The sequence below is a fragment of the Penicillium chrysogenum genome (genome assembly GCF_028827035.1).
Source record: "Penicillium chrysogenum strain IBT 35668 chromosome Unknown utg000002l_segment0_segment0, whole genome shotgun sequence".
NCBI classification, from domain to species: domain Eukaryota; kingdom Fungi; phylum Ascomycota; class Eurotiomycetes; order Eurotiales; family Aspergillaceae; genus Penicillium; species Penicillium chrysogenum.
Window position 1 is genome coordinate 5,759,520 of NW_026622750.1, and position 16,016 is coordinate 5,775,535.

The window sequence follows — 16,016 nt, forward strand, 5'->3', positions numbered from 1 at the left end:
CCAGTTGATGCACGATGGACAAGCCATCTACTAAACGTCGTCGCATCGACGCAGCTACTGCTCTCTCAAAGCCGTTCAAGTCCCCGCTACGCAGACCTGCACCAACAAACACAGACGGCACGCCGTCTGAGTCTGTCGCACCCAATACTCAGGAGGACACACAAGTCCCAGAGAGTGGTACCAATAACTCCAACCCAATGTCAGGTCCACCAGATCAGACAACAACCCCAGCACCTCCTAAGCGAAAACGCATACTGCCAATGTTTTCCCCATTCCCCCTAGAATCATGGAAAACAACCGACCCAGAGATCCTAGAAGTACAGAAACAGTACCGGGAGATCAGTTCTAAGGTCAACACAATCATCAGGGAGCTCGAAATGGCAACCCAAGCCCACAACCTCGAGACCAATCCCAGGTACATCGAGATACCAACTCTCATCACCAAATGGCGACTTGCCAGCCAGGACGCCGCCGATGAGGTATTCGTCGATACCAAGGAAAAGTTCAATCGTTTGGGGGGAATGGCAGCTTGGAGAGAACGGTCGAAGCGTGATGCGACTCGCTGGAAGTTTGATGAGGAGAATCATGAGCGGGAGCACATTGACGAGTATGATGGAGATGTTGATAACTACGGCGCTGAGGATTCTTCTGATCGTCCACTGAACAAGAATGACGGAGAGGAGGAAAGCCAGGATGAGGTACGCATTGTGATATTGTTGTAGTCTCGGGTGGAATCTGTGTGCTGACATTGTTAGGAGTTCACGATGGAGTTCATGCTCAAGGTTCTACATGTTGATCCTAAGCTGATTGGGTATGATACCAAGGCTCAAAAATGGATCAAAAACTGATCGTCACTGCTTGACTTCTTGATCCAGTGGGGTTCTCTATGGGCTGGGGAGTATGAATGCTTTATGAATGTTATGACCGATGCGATGACTATGGACTTTATGGTTGCCCTGACTTGATAATCTTCTCCTATGATCTCTTACAATGTTATATTTCTTAACAGGGAACAGTATACGGAGTATATAACTAACAAATCATTTCTTATCAAAATCGCATAGACCTTCCTATTACAGCCACCTAATAAAGAACTGATATCGCACCGCAGATCAATCCCGTTATCGCGAGTCTCCCCGCATTTCCTCATTCCCTGTCAGTTCCCAATAGCTGCATGTCGCGCCCTCTGAAGCATAAAGAAATAGCATGCGCTCGCTGTTTCCGACACAAGCGGAAATGTGACCATGCGAAACCTTCCTGTGGCGAATGTCGTCGTAAGGGTGCTGAATGCTTGCCTGCTCGGTCTCGGAAAACGGGTGATCACATCACAATCCCGCTGGAATACTTGAAACAGCTCGAGAACCGTCTCGCGGAGTTGGAGCGTGTTACAGAAACACAAACATGTGATGCTGGGGTTCAGACGGACTTTGAAGAACTAGAACACAGTCGCAATCATCCAGGCAATGATACAGACTACCTGATGGCCGATCAGAATAGCAGAGGAGCAGATAATGATGGTTCTCTCATGCTTCTGTCAGACTTGCAGCACAACAGCCAAAGATCACCTCAAACGTCCCCATTCTCTTTCTCGCCTGACACATTTTCTTTATTCCCGGAGACGACATTCGACGTTCCATGGATTGACTTGGCGCCCTCATACCCTTTGACTGATGATGACTCTCCTTGGCTCAAGGAGCTCTACACAAATGTGTATTTCTCCGTGACTCACCGCGAATGGCCCTTCTTGAACGAAGCAGCTTGGAGATCATGGCATGCCGAAGCAATCCTGGATGGGCAGGAAGAATGGAAATCCTTCTTTCTCCAGATGGTGTATGCTATTGGTGCATCACTTTGCAATACTTTACAGCGAGATCCCTCGCACTCCGTCCGGTCAAAGGAGTATTATGCCTCGGCCATGAGATACTATCCATATGTTGTCGGGCATTCATCTATGGTCTTACAAATCCAAGCCTCACTGTTCATGATACTCTATGCTATGCATTCTCCTTCTTCCGAGGATATCACAACGATCGTGTCTTCTGTGTTACCTTTCTGTACAGCTGCCATGACAGAGATCCGGAAGCACGTATCGATATGCGGCGACAATGGGTCCATGACTGAGTCTAGCGAAGTTTTGACCGAGAACATGTTCATTACGTGCTATATGCTCAATGAAGTCATTGTCTCCGGGTGGGACCGACCAGTATCAGCTGCCTACAAGGTCGTTGACGATGATGTGAGTCCGTTCCAGATGCGTTCTAAATGTATTTTCGCGATCACTAATTCTCAATTTAGATGTGCGCCCTGGGAGATACGCTCCAACCAACTCTAAGCACAAACCCCGCTATAAGACACTTGTTCCGACTACGCAAGATCCAAGCCAGGATCAGAAGATCGCGTGAGAACCGGGCCCGGAATCCCCACGCTAGACATGACAAAGGCTATAACTCCTCATTCAAGTCTGCTCTTGATAGATGGCGACAAGAGATTCCACATTATGAGTCGGACAACGACCAACATGGGTTTCTCCATCCTACATGGATGCGAAAGCTGTATGTTTACAGCCTCTTGATCCTGATAGACGAGAAACGTGATTTCATCGAAATGGACGGAACAGAGGAAATTCTCGCGACGATTGCGGAAGTCTGTCTGAATTTCCGTCTCTTACAGGAAGAAGGACATGTGATGTGCTATACCTGGTCTGCAGTACGTGTCAATACACTGTTTCTCTTTCCTGTCGCGATATGTTCGAAGTGATTCGGCGTGACTAACAATCCATTCACCGGTAGCTTGTTTTCCAGTTCCGAGCAGGAATCATGATGCTTTACATTGTCTGGGCGACAACCCCCATCACTGATATTCGGGATCAACAGCGTATCAGACAGAACACCCATCAAGCCATTGCTACATGTGCAGCTAATCTGGCTGGTTTCGTCGACCGATGGAAGGATGCAACGCCGTATATGAATGTGTTTGAGTTCATACGACAGAAAATCATGTGGAATGCTGGCACATTTGAAGCCAATTCTAGTGCCCCAATATCACTGGAAGAGGCTGGATTACACTTGGAGGACTTGAAGAAGAAGTATTTACACCGAGCTGTCTTGGGGATGATTGAAGATATGATGTATGGGAGGAGGTTACCTCAGAGCCTGTTAGACGATGACTTCAAAGAGGTATTGTAAATATGAGAGCTTTGTACTTATCCCAGGAGTGCTATGTAATCGAGTAATGGAACGAAGATTGTATTTCTTTTTGGCGGCACTAGGTCTTCATAATAAGATCAACTTGCCCGTTGACGAGCCATCCTTAGTACGAGCTGTGATAACCACGATAGTCTGTGTTAAAGCGGGACTCGACCACCTCTTCCAGGGTTGATCACGTTCCGCTGCGGGATAGGACGTTGTCACAAACCAGCTATCTCCATCCATGGCCGGCTTGACTGCCTGACCGTTGATATGGCATTCCATAGTCTCCATCTGGGAGTCCTTGGGCACCATGGATCCATGGACCCGGACCACAACCGTGGAGTCGTGAATCTCCTTCACTTGAGTCTCTACCACTAATTCAAAGATCGATCGAGAAGCCCATGGCCCAAGGTCTTGACCACCCTTGATGAAATCAGAGTCAAGAGCCGTCACGAGCGGTGGCTGAACGCGGCCCTTCATCGCAGTCTCAAAAGCAAACCCATACTTAAGCAGACTGTTATCATCATATGCCTTCCCAGCGAAGGTAAGATTAACCGGCATGCCCGTATCATCCATGATACCCATAGGAACAGAGATAGTAGGTACACCAAGGTGGCGTATAGGTCTATTCCCATTGGAGTATTTGACGCCATTACTCCAAGCAAACAGAGAAGCCGCCTCATCGCAGTCCGCATTAGCAGCGCCGACGTCGCCATTAGCCGGGAAAACCACAGCATCAAGCCCAAGCCCATCCATCCAGTCCTCGAGGGTCTCCTTGCGCGCATTCTCCAGAGCCTGAATTCCCTGCTGAAGACCGGGAACGTCGAAAATAGACGCCGCCCTCCGGTGCGGGTATTCAACCATCTCATGCCACCGCAGCGCATTAGCCGCATCGGGTGCACCCTTCAGAGACCCCGGTGCAAGTGGGAAGATAGTCGTCGGATCGACTTGGGCAAGAGTGTTGAGACCATTTTGGCCGTTGTTAATCAGGAAGTCATCCCAGATATGCGCGACGAGATCGCTCCGCTCTAATGCAGACCAGCCTTCTGGTAATCCTGCGACGGTGACGAGCTGGCCCTTGTCTGCGTTTGATTCGTAGATTGTCACGAGTGGGAAGTCTGTTTCGATTATCTCCGCACCGCAGGACTCGAGGACTTTTCTGGCGTTCTGCCATAGCTTGATTATGGAGGGTCGGGTGTTGACTTTGCTAACTGTTGATAGAGAGAAGTCATCGCCTCCGATGTACATTGACGGTACACCAATGCGCTTCCCGCGCAAGGATGTGCCATCTTGTAATTCTGAAAAGGTTTGCGGTCGGAGTGTATTTATTGAAGGGAGGGTGATGAATTTCTGTTCCTGGTAGAAGTCTCCTATTGGGACTTCATCGGATACAGCCAGAACATCTAGGACCTGGAACATATCCGTCATAGTCCTGGTGTGAGGCACTAGGACATCACAGGTCAAGTAGAGTGGCCATACGCCACGGAGAGGAAGAAGACCTTTCGAGGGCGTGTATGCAACAATGGCATTATTTGACGCCGGCGAGCGACCGGAAGAAACAGTCTCGCTGCCTAGAGAAAAAGCGCAGAAATTGGCCGCCGTCGCGACAGCCGATCCATTTGATGAGCCAGACGCATAGGCCGCGGCCAGATACGCAGTATTGTAGGGACTTTCAGCACGCCCATAACACCCACGTTGCATACCGCCGTATGCCATGGCGGGCATGTTCGTCCGGCCGAGAAGCACGGCGCCGGCCTCGCGGAGAAGTTGGATACAGGCAGCATCCTCGTTGGCGATGAGGGTTTCAAATGCAGGCGATCCGCTGGCAACGGTCATGCCCTTAACTTTTATACTGTCTTTTGCGAGGTAGGGGATACCCTCCAATGGACGGGCTGGCAGACCTGCTGTGCGCCGGGCATCGGAAGCGGCTGCTTCGTCGAGGGCGGATGGGTTTAGGATTGGGATGGCGGCGAGCTTTAGATTGTTTGCATCGTAGACGCTGATTCGTCGTAGGTATCGTGACACTAAGTCCACACTAGAGAGCAATCCCGAAGAAAGTGCTGATTGGAGCTCGGAGATACTGGCGTCCAGTAGCGAGAAGTCTTGGGATTGATAAGCCATGATGAGGGGTATTGGATTATTTGAAATGCAAATGAACTGCAAATGAAATGCGAGTAATATAATTCATAGAGTGAATTCCTCGAGTTATCTAGTGAGGGCCAAGTATACCCCGTAAAGCGGACAAAAGTCCGCCTTCCCCACACTTTTGTATGCGGACTATTGGCCGCTCCTCCTATCTCGATCAAGGCCAAAGATAACCTTCGATAAAGAAATAACCTTGGAATGATGCTTATCTCCTTGGCGTTGATAAGTTATATTCACGCCGGGGTTACATATAATACCCAGGGGACGCTGGACGTTTATACAGGAATTTCTCAAGCCAATTCTACTTGACCCCCACGATGAACGCCAACGACAAAAAAGTGGACCAGTCCACTGTGGAGAAAGATGTTGCACTCGGCGAGACTCACGATATCGGAGCGAATCTGTACCGGGAGGGGGAGCAGCTGACTGCCGAGGAGCTGGAGACGGAGGGCGCCAAAGTACTGAGGATTATCGATTGGAGGATTATGCCGATAGTGCGTGATCGCTTTGATATCTCGATGAGTGCTTTATCTGACAGTCTGACGTGGTTTAGCTTTATTTGACCTATGTTATTCAATTCCTCGGTATGCAAAGGCATTTCGCCATTGCTATTCTACAACTAACATGCCTATGTAGACAAATTATCTCTTAACTATGCGTCGGCATACTCCCTAATCCCAGACCTCGGTCTTGAAGGCCAACGATATTCATGGGTTGCAGCGATTTTCAATTTCGGTTATCTCTTTTGGGCCCTCCCAGCCAACCTCCTGATCCAGCGATTGCCAATCGCAAAGTATATGGGCGGTATGCTTCTGATCTGGAGTGTACTCGTTGTCGCACACGTTGGAGCGAAGAACTATGCAGGAATGCTAGTATTGAGATTCCTCCTGGGCATGGCAGAAGCCGGAGTCAGTCCGTGCAGTGAGTAGCCCACAGTGCAACCCGAAGATATGGGAAGCACTTACATATTTCCTAGTGATGAACCTTACATCGATGTTCTACAAACGCTCCGAACAGCCGTTACGTATGGCTGTCTGGCTCAGCGCAAATGGCATGGCTACGATGGTAGGAGCACTACTAGGATTCGGCCTCGGCCATTCGCATAACACCGCGCTCCACAGCTGGCAATTAATCTTTCTAACCATCGGACTACTCAACTTCCTCTGTGGCTGTATCTTCCTCTGGCTCATGCCCGATTCACCCAGCTCTGCCCGCTTCCTAACCCATCGACAGCGCGTGATCGCCGTGCAGCGCGTCGCCGAGAACATGATCGGTGTGAAGACCCGGGACATCAAACCACGCCAGGCACTGGAGATTATATACGATGTCAGGGTCCTCTGTTGTGCGGGAGTCGGCATCGCCTGCGGTGTGATCAACGGCGGCGCATCAAATTTTGCATCAGCCTTGATCAAAGGCTTTGGCTTCAGCGAGATCTACACTACTCTCCTCCAGCTACCTACTGGTGCGATCGAAGCAGTGGTTGTTCCAATCTGTGGCATAATCGCTACATACGTTAAAGATACACGTTGCATTGTCCTCGCAGTCGTCTGTCTGATCCCATTCGGTGGTCTTCTGGGTATCCGCTTCACCAGCCTTGACCATCCCTGGACTTTAGTCGGATGCACCTGGCTGCAGTACATTATTGGTGCACCTGTTATTATTTCATGGAATTTGCTTGCCACCAACGTTGCCGGCCATACTAAGCGTGCCGTCGCTAATGGTCTTTGGTTCTCGCTCTATGCGGCCGGTAATGTCGCCGGTGCGAATATCTTCTTTGCTAACGAGGCCCCGCGCTATTACTCGGGTCTGCTGGGCCTGCTAATTTGCTATGCGGGTATAATTGTTCTTGCATGTGTAGCATATATGTCGATGAAATGGGAGAATGGAAGGAGAGATGCTGCAATGGTTGCGGCTGATACTGATGAGACACTAGAGGATGCTACCTCTCAGGCTATCTTGGATGGATTTAAGGATTTGACGGATATGGAGTCCAAGCATTTTAGGTATGCGCTTTGAGGTTAGTCTCGCGTCTTAGATTTAATACAAGAATTACTTTGGGAGACCGGTAGGAAATGGCCAATAATTGTTTAAGAGTAGAAGATATCTGACAAACTCTGACATAGAACTGAAACGCCTCCCTCCGCTGGTAAATGAAGAGCATTAAAGACTTAATTTTCGTATTATAAGAGTATATATGGCCGTACCCCCTAGTACCATGACGGTGTTGCTCCCTGAGGTATAGTGCTTTTTCACACGCAATTTTCACATATTGAATAGGCTGACTGGTCTTTCGACTTCTCACATTAGCTTCAACGCCCGCTCTACCCTTTGTATCAAACGTACTTAGAGTGAGAATTACTATAATAAACAGAGGGGTCTGGAAAATGGTTCAATTGCATCAATGTAAGCGTCAACTATCCGAAGGATCTATAACTAGGGGGTTCACGGCCTCTGAGTCAACCAGGCGACAGCGACACATCTCGTCCCAGCCGGGAACGTCCACAGTCTGGGTCTCCTGGCGCTCGTTCGCGATCCACGCATCCAGGGCTTTCCTCTGCTCTGCCGCGGGGATATACATGATATTGCTCTGCTTAATCGAGACAGCCAATCCAATCTCGCTATTTCTCTTTCCCACAACCCTAACCAGGCCTCCTCAATCTCTGCCCTTGTGTGTCTGTATGTGGCAGTACGACGTTTATCTAGCTTATATTGCGCTTTGGAGACCTTATACCATATCCAGCCATTTGATGAAGTGTGATCTTTCCGCCATGTCGGGAATGTCCTTTCACCGGTCCAAGCTCTTTAGAGCCAGGGGAAGCCTCAAGAAATTGCGGTCATTCTATCCCCATCTGCCGGACCTAGACTTTATAGTTTAGACATTCGAGTCCGTCGACCAAATGCTCGCAATCGATGCACCTCTCGCCGTACGTCCTTGGCTGTGCAATACCATCACCCCGCGATTTGTTAGGTACGGGTTACTATAGGCTTTTAGTATAGGCGATATTGATATGGGTTTGTGCTGTGTACCTGATGGAAAGTGAGATTTGGACGGTATTGAGAGATGGAGCCACCTCACGCCCGCGGGTAGAAGATCTGTGTCCTCTAACTGCTGTAGGAAGACCCCAACCTTTCGAGGTATCGACGTTTAATGAGCTTCTTGCAGCTAGTCTCTTTGAAGAGGGCACTGGGCTCCACACAGGGTCCTGGAACACTCTTGACACTTGATCCAGCGTACAGGCCGCTTGGGACCTTATGGCCCTGTTTAGCGACCAACTGTATACCTGTCACCTCAAGCTGCTGATCACTGGTTTTTTGAAGCAGATCAGGTAGACGCCTGGACACAACACTATGGTCGATGCAGCGCCTAGAAACACTTTTCACACTTAAGAGCTCGGCCAAGTGCTGCGCCGCCGTACAACTTCTTCAGTTACCTTCCGGGTAGGCGAGGACAACAAATTCAGTTCCAGTGTGTAAGATCTGAATATATAAAAATAAATAAATAAAATGAGAGCTGCGGGCTGTAATTGGGTAAAAGAGTGAAGCGAAGGAAAGTGGAAGAGAGAGAATTGGAAGAGGATGAAGGTGAGTCCTTTAAATGGAGGTTTCTAAACTTAGCAAATAAGAAGAATGTTTGCTCTGGATCGGCTTTCATGTAGGCTAGGTATGTTCCTCATATGCGCGTTGTGTTATACATATTATACACATTATACTATATCCATGGATGTTGGTATGCTCTCTTTGTCGGCTGGAAACCGATCGCGATCCAGTGGTGGCAGTCCTATTCCAGGACATTGATTCTCCACTTATTGGTAGTGTTCAGAAGCCTCGCAAGCCTGGCGGTGGGTGAACCCATACCCCTAAACCAATCCACAGATGGAGACCTTGTCACAGGCCGCTGATTCTAGAGAGACGTAGGTTATCAAGCATCGCTATCATTGCGGGAGGCACCAATCTGCCGGCTTCCGTCGCTCTTGTGCGATTCGAAGGTCCCGTTAAGTAAGATGGCTCAGCCGAGGACGGCAGAATTCAACACTTACATATGAGCGTCAACATGGGTTCACCAGATTGCTAGATAGTTATTGATTTATTACGCGGTACTGAACGGATGACGAGAACTGATATGTCGGAAGAGGAAAAATGGTTACTCCGATCAAGAGAGGAAGGAACCCCCATATGCCGCCCCCCCCCAACATATTTGATAACTAGTTAAGCACTCAAGCACTCAGATACTCAAGGCTACGTTAGAGTATATTACCGTTATTTGAAGGCTCTGATACCTGCTTGGGCCTTGTGCAATTAGGCTAATCGACTCCCTCTGTCTCTTCCCCTCAGCAGACAACATCCGAGTACAGACACTTCTCCGAGAATCCACTGCAATCCTCTCTGGTGAGTAGGGGTGCTCCATTGTATATTGCTCAACAAGTCACAACACTACCGTCATTTTTGATATTCTCCTATTGGGACAATCATGAGTTGGCTGAAACTTCATCCCCTGTCTTCTCTGGACACTGCTTCACAGGCCGGGCCGGATAGTGATGGCAAAACCAATGAATCCAGAGACTGCTCGGACACTGAGCCCACATACAGCAATGAACGCGCATCTAATCGTGGACATGGCACGGATGATACTCTTGCTGTTACTCGGGTGTTGGAACAGCATGGTATCCCTTGCTGTCTGGTTGGGATAGCTGCCCTTGTTTTTTATGGCGCTGACAGAGTTCGTAGTGTAAGTCACTTAGGAGCTCTGTCTCCTTCTACCTTTTTATGCAGAGGCTAACATGGTCCGTCTCATGTTGCAGGACTGGGAGATTTGCGTTCCAACAGAGCTCGTGGGCCAGGCAGCAGAACTACTACAGTCAGAACCATATGCAACACAGTATCGCCTAGTCAAACCGTGGCCCTATTACAGTCCCTTGTCTCTAATCCACACATACCACCGGTTCAAAAGCAGAGGGATTAATCATTACTTCTTCCTCGTTCCTTCAATCGACATGCATATTGACTGTGACCCTTCCAACTTCACACGCAGTCCCAGAGGGTTGCCGTATCCCAAGCTGGATGTCTTTATCCAAAGCTGTCTAGATACCAACGACATGCTCCAGCTTTGTGATGTCATTGACGGTACCAATGTTTCGGAGGAATGGGGCGAGAATAACCTTGACCTTGAGGGTACTACCGATGTAGAATGGGCCAAAGAAAAGAACAAGAGGGGAGAGGAGTTTGGCGGAAAGTGGGCCCATGGTCTGTTTGCCTGGGAGGGAGGGAGAAACAAACGGGAGATGTGGCAGTCGTTGGTGCGCACCAAGGAGGACAGGTTGGACTGGACAAAACCCAAGGATGTCTTTATAACTCAACATCGCGTTATAGGCACGCCGGACCCCTGGACGGAGCTCTCTGACATGTCTTAATAATCTCTAGCAGGGTACTCAGTCTGTTTTATCAATGGCTCTATCTGAAGTTGAGGGTTTTTATAACAGGACCTAGTGGATTGTCCCGGGGACGTACATTAGAAAGTTGCCACTGGAACCTCAGTTTCTAACTATGAAAGAACAATAAATGGTACTATTTGTTCGGCGTACATGTCGTGCATTTTAGTTACTCAGGCTCTTTTGGATCAAGGTTGCGACATACAACAGGTTTCAGATATCTGAGTTATAAGCATTCACCCATCCATAACATAAAACAGAAGCCACACAGCATCACAAAGAAAGCGTCTTCTTTACTGCTTCGCACTTTGTTTTGTTCTTTTCACCTGAGCTGTAGACCGCATAAAGAGTTTCCCGCATATTCTTATCTAAGAATTGACTCCATTTCGCGATTTCACCACGATATGCAGTCAAGAGGAATTCCAGATCAAGAAAGTCGGAGTTCTTCCTTCTTGAAAACCACGCAGTAAGCTTTGTCTCGACTTGCCATGTAATATGGATGACGTTCACCTGGTTCCCTTGTGGTGTTTGAAATGACGGAGAAATTGATTCACGAGATGCCAACTCCCTGAGGTCGGGGGTTCCTATCGCACCTATAAGACATCAGTAAGTATACGTACACCCTTGAAGCCATGGCTGACTGATGTAGAAAAACAAGTGAAAATTAGTATTGAGCCCTGCTTACCAGAAAGAATAATATCTACGCCAACAAGCTGCCCCCGTTCACCAATGTCAATGAACATCCTCTCTTGGACCCCACCAATCTCATAAAATGCCAATATTGCCCTATGGAGCGGTCAGCGTAGCCAATAGAGAGCTTTTGTAGTTATGGGACATACCAACTGTATTGGGCCAAAACAGCCCTAACCTCGACCACGGAGGAGACCAAGACAAGGAAATCGAGGTCGTGGGTTTCTCGGCGTGACCCTCGAAGCTTGAGTGCCCATCCACCAAACCACGCCGTTTTCATGCCACTGAAGGCTTGTTCGAGATACGATGCGGCCTTGGCTAGTTGGTCTTCACTAGCCCTTGCAGCATTGATTTCAAGGTCTTTAAGCTCCCTAGGAGAGGTCTTGCCAAAGTACCTGGCTCCGCTGGATTGATCGGTGCGCTCTGCTTGAGACATTGGAAGGTTAGTTAGTTCTTCTAGTGAATGTAGTGGGGGAAGGGGTTATACGTAGGATTATTTTTTCAAGGAGCTTACTAGGTGAGGTATATACTTTAGCTATAGCTCTTTGACTATAGCTGAACTGAAGGTAGGAAGCGGCGACGTGGCAAAACGCCTATCGGGGACGATTTCTACACCCATGATAAATTCTCTCTGCCAGTGAAATGCTATTTTCCATCTCAGCTTGCCCATCTCATGCAGCTAGATCACATTGAGTGCCCGAGGGCACGTTCGATGTCTGCTGTACATCTTTGCTGTCAGTCTGCGATTGGCTATTATACCACATCAGAGACGCAAATGCACGGACGTGGCTCGTATGGTTGGTATCGAATGTAGGAGATTCAGTCTGTTAACCTTCGTAGGACAAGGAAGTAAACAGGGTAAGCGAATAAGAGCGAGGTTAACTGAACCCACTTCATTTAAAGATGGATTGGACTCTTGGATTTTCGACATAGCTTTTTCCTTAATTCGCTTCCAACATTTGTAAAACAAGTACGTTTTCGGGTCTACTGTCCGTCATGGGATCACTCACACTCTTGTTGCTGCTCTCTAAAACTAATTATTTTCACCGGGCAGTAGTAAAGCAAGATATTTCAAACAACCTTCGTATGTAACCTCTAGTGTGTCCTTCAGGTCGGTGTGATGCTACTGCAAAAAGGATTAACACATTACCCAGTATATAGTATTTATATGGAATAGTTTCGTGTTCAATAACATCATCATCGCTGCCGTCTTTACTAGGTCTGACGTGGACCCACATGCATGCATAACAGTATCATTGATACAGAAACAGAAGGCTACGTAGGAAGAATGATAGCTCAAAAGAACTATATTAGACTCTGGAGAGGAAAAGGAAGAGAGGAAAGCTATCTCCACTAACTACCGGAAGTCCTGAGGCCGGGCTGTCGCGTGACCGCTCCAATAGTATCGTATCTATAAAAATAAGACCATGTAAAGGCTGTACAGTATGTGTTGTACTATATGTAAAGCTATATAAGGATGGAAGAAAGGGTAGTAGACTACGTTATATATAATTGAGGTTCAATTTAGAAACTAGAATTTAAATAGTTCCCACTCAACAACTATTTATATTAAGTGATCCGGAAGCAAATATTTTGTTAATCTGATACAAAAAATTTATTACTATTTGAATTCGTAGAGGAAAATAGGCCTGAAATCGGCACTTTTTGGTGGTAAACAGGGCAGTGGGTAAAGACTCATAAACAGGAGGTGTAGGCCAAGCTCACGACAAGGATTTGATAACCCCGGGGCTTCATTGGTTTTAGTCTTCGCTAGAAACGACTTTCACATGATAAAAAAAACAGATAAAGTCAAATTTCCCGTTCCTTAATTATGTGTCCTTTGTACTCGGGATTTGAACTTTCAAAACAAGATCTGCGATTATATAGAACCAGTACCCCGAAAACTTCACTCTCTAATTTATCCAACCCTTCATCTTCAATCTTCAAACACCCTTGTCTATACCTCAGCGGCGGTTTCGTTTTCCTTGCCTTCCTTCTCATCCTTGATTCCATACTCCGTCTCCAATTCGGTCCGTAGTGTCATCTCCTTCTCAAAGAAGGTAATGATGAATCCCAGAGCAGCAAAAGCTAGCGAGACATACCAAACCAGCTTCAGGGTATCAGTGTACACACTGACTACCTCCCGTTGAACTTGTGGAGCAAGTGACTTAATAAAAGTTGAAGAGACGTGAGAGTAAGCTTCTCCACCCGCAAGTTGCGCCGAAACAGCGGGGTCTGAAATACGGCCCGACAAGCGCGCGAACTCGGTGTTGAAAATAGCAGCTGGAATTGCAATTCCCCAGATAGCACCGTAACTGCGAATAAACGCCCATGTCGCCGTCGCGAGTCCAACATCCTTCTCTTCTAGGGGAGCCTGCACTGCAGCTAGAGTGGTTGTGAGCAGAAGACCCAAGCCAATTGCAGTGATGATTTGGAAAATGATCCACTCTGCTGGACTAGAGTGGGCATCGAAGAGAGTAAAGAGACCTAATCCTAGGAGAATCACAGCCGTAGCGACGATATGGATAGGCTTATAGCGGCCCCATTTAGTAAGGAGGCCACCTGCGACAATGGCAGTCGGCACAGCGAGAATCACACTAGGTAGAAATTGTACACCGGCGCGAGTAGAGGTAGAAAGCTTCACAGCCTGGAAGTAAACCGGTACAAAGTAGATCACCCAGAAGGTAAGCATATTATGGATAAAGGATACAACCAAGGCGACGAATGAAGTACGGTGTCGAAATATGTGTGGTGGCATCATAGGTTCCCGACACCATGGACTGGCCTCAAACGCGTGGAATAGAATCATACCAATGAGACCGAGAACCAAACAGACGATGATCCGCCAGTTTGACCAGGCGTAGGTAGTACCGCCCCAGGTGAGAGCGAGGAGAATAGAGACGATAGAAGTCATGAGAAGTGCGTTGCCAATATAGTCGATCCGCTTGACTTTTTCTTGCCATGGCTCTTTTTGGTAGTTGACATGGAGAAAGAAAAACAGGCAGATGATCGCCGTTCCGCCAATAGGAAGGTTGAGATAGAACTTTGATCAAACCGTGTTAGCCTTGCCATTCTCTCAGATATAAACGGGGCTTAGATACTTACAACCCATCTCCAGGAACTATGCTGTACAATAACACCCCCAATAAATGGACCAAGGGAGGTGCCGACGGCGAACACGGCGAAGATCATACCCATGAAGTTTCCTCGCTCGCGCAATGGAAGCATATCGCTAACGATCATATCGATCATTACATTGATACCGCCACCCCCAATTCCTTGGATTGATCGCCCAGCAATCATCATGGGAGAATTGATCGCGCCGCCGCTGATGCCGCTGCCGAGGACGAACAAGGCCACCGAGCCGATCATCAACCATCGTCGACCAAAGAAATTCGCAGTCTGTCCGAAAAGGGGCTGAAAGCAAGCACTTGCCATTGAATGTATTGTTAATTTACTTTCTTCATTGACTCGGGTTGAAAGATGGTATGTGACTTACCTCGTCAAGAAGAAGGAGTTGACAAACCAGACGTAGTTCTTGCCTGCATGCAACTCATCCGCGATGAACGGCAACGCGGTCGACGTGACCGTTGACTCGACCGCAGCTAGTAGGATTGACACGCATAGTGATAAGTAAATTGCCCAGAAGCGCCATCCTCTACCCTGCTTCTTCTCGACAGACTGGGTACTAGTGTCCGAAGCATTGGACATGTTGACGTTGAGTACGGAGCACAAAGTCAAAGTTGATTGAGAAGTACGGAAGCCAGAAATCGAAGTTTTGATTGCAGGAAATAGCCATGGTCAGAAACTGATTTCAAAGAATAGGAGGTCTCTTTGTCAACATCGCCGATGCCGAATGGGTTCGGTCATTGTATGTCAACTTCCCCATTGAGCGGTCTGGCCTGTGATTGGTCCTAGGTCGCCGAATATTTGGTAAGCTAGATCTGATTACAGATTGTGGGGTCAATCCATCCATGGATACATGTGTAGATATTGAGATGTGCTTCATTCTTAATGCTTGTGGGATTGGTCGCTCTAATACCTTACCCTTGCAGCGCTATTGTACCTAGTACTGGACCTTCCCGGGAGCGGTAACGCAAAGGGGAATGCCCAGGTGGAAGCAGCAAATCATTAAACTCCGAGGTCGTAGTAAGCCTCTTTTCTATTGCATTGCATTTACATTTACGCTTTCTATAGTGATCCATGTGCGTTAAAATAGGTTATTTAGAATTCTCTAAAGCCGATTAATGACGGTCTTATTTACTAACTTTGGAAGTACATCTTTCTTTCTAATAGTTATTTTAATGTTAATGATTAGGTAGTGTGAAAACATACATACATATATATGCTTCTACAGTCAGTCACCTTAACAGTCAAGACCGTTGTGATGTGCCCCCGGGGCCTCCTAATTTACACTTTTAAAGGCTTACTAAAGTATGTGGTTTTCCGACCAGGTTAAATCATGAACCCCCTATGGATATATATTTAATCATATAATATGGTGTCAGAGCACCTGAGCCTTTGTACAAGCGGATGAGGTCAGGAGGGAGGCGCTGCAGGGACTACG

At 47.7% G+C, this 16,016-nt stretch overlaps 7 protein-coding genes across 7 annotated transcripts; 4 read left to right on the forward strand and 3 right to left on the reverse strand.

The window, feature by feature from the left end:
- Positions 1–14: 14 nt before the first annotated feature.
- On the forward strand, positions 15–848 carry N7489_005406 (putative DNA repair protein Dds20/Mei5; the record flags this gene model as incomplete). Its single annotated transcript, XM_056711158.1, has 2 exons — positions 15–698; positions 756–848. The coding sequence occupies 2 exons, from the start codon at positions 15–17 to the stop codon at positions 846–848; spliced, it is 777 nt and encodes a 258-aa protein (XP_056569579.1).
- A 326-nt stretch (positions 849–1,174) lies between these two features.
- Positions 1,175–3,185, forward strand: N7489_005407 (uncharacterized protein; the record flags this gene model as incomplete). The annotated part of the gene is made up of 3 exons (XM_056711159.1): positions 1,175–2,236; positions 2,296–2,706; positions 2,802–3,185. The coding sequence occupies 3 exons, from the start codon at positions 1,175–1,177 to the stop codon at positions 3,183–3,185; spliced, it is 1,857 nt and encodes a 618-aa protein (XP_056569580.1).
- Positions 3,186–3,272: 87 nt separating this feature from the next.
- N7489_005408 (amidase family protein) lies at positions 3,273–5,309 on the reverse strand (the record flags this gene model as incomplete). The annotated part of the gene is made up of 1 exon (XM_056711160.1): positions 3,273–5,309. One exon carries the CDS (start codon positions 5,307–5,309, stop codon positions 3,273–3,275), a length of 2,037 nt encoding a protein of 678 aa, XP_056569581.1.
- A 341-nt stretch (positions 5,310–5,650) lies between these two features.
- N7489_005409 (putative MFS allantoate transporter) lies at positions 5,651–7,349 on the forward strand (the record flags this gene model as incomplete). The annotated part of the gene is made up of 4 exons (XM_056711161.1): positions 5,651–5,827; positions 5,887–5,917; positions 5,970–6,254; positions 6,310–7,349. 4 exons carry the CDS (start codon positions 5,651–5,653, stop codon positions 7,347–7,349), a joined length of 1,533 nt encoding a protein of 510 aa, XP_056569582.1.
- Positions 7,350–9,801: 2,452 nt separating this feature from the next.
- N7489_005410 (uncharacterized protein) lies at positions 9,802–10,741 on the forward strand (the record flags this gene model as incomplete). The annotated part of the gene is made up of 2 exons (XM_056711162.1): positions 9,802–10,059; positions 10,133–10,741. The coding sequence occupies 2 exons, from the start codon at positions 9,802–9,804 to the stop codon at positions 10,739–10,741; spliced, it is 867 nt and encodes a 288-aa protein (XP_056569583.1).
- Positions 10,742–11,032: 291 nt separating this feature from the next.
- N7489_005411 (uncharacterized protein) lies at positions 11,033–11,885 on the reverse strand (the record flags this gene model as incomplete). Its single annotated transcript, XM_056711163.1, has 3 exons — positions 11,033–11,352; positions 11,445–11,545; positions 11,599–11,885. 3 exons carry the CDS (start codon positions 11,883–11,885, stop codon positions 11,033–11,035), a joined length of 708 nt encoding a protein of 235 aa, XP_056569584.1.
- Positions 11,886–13,406: 1,521 nt separating this feature from the next.
- N7489_005412 (uncharacterized protein) lies at positions 13,407–15,160 on the reverse strand (the record flags this gene model as incomplete). Its single annotated transcript, XM_056711164.1, has 3 exons — positions 13,407–14,492; positions 14,555–14,879; positions 14,949–15,160. 3 exons carry the CDS (start codon positions 15,158–15,160, stop codon positions 13,407–13,409), a joined length of 1,623 nt encoding a protein of 540 aa, XP_056569585.1.
- Positions 15,161–16,016: the final 856 nt, after the last annotated feature.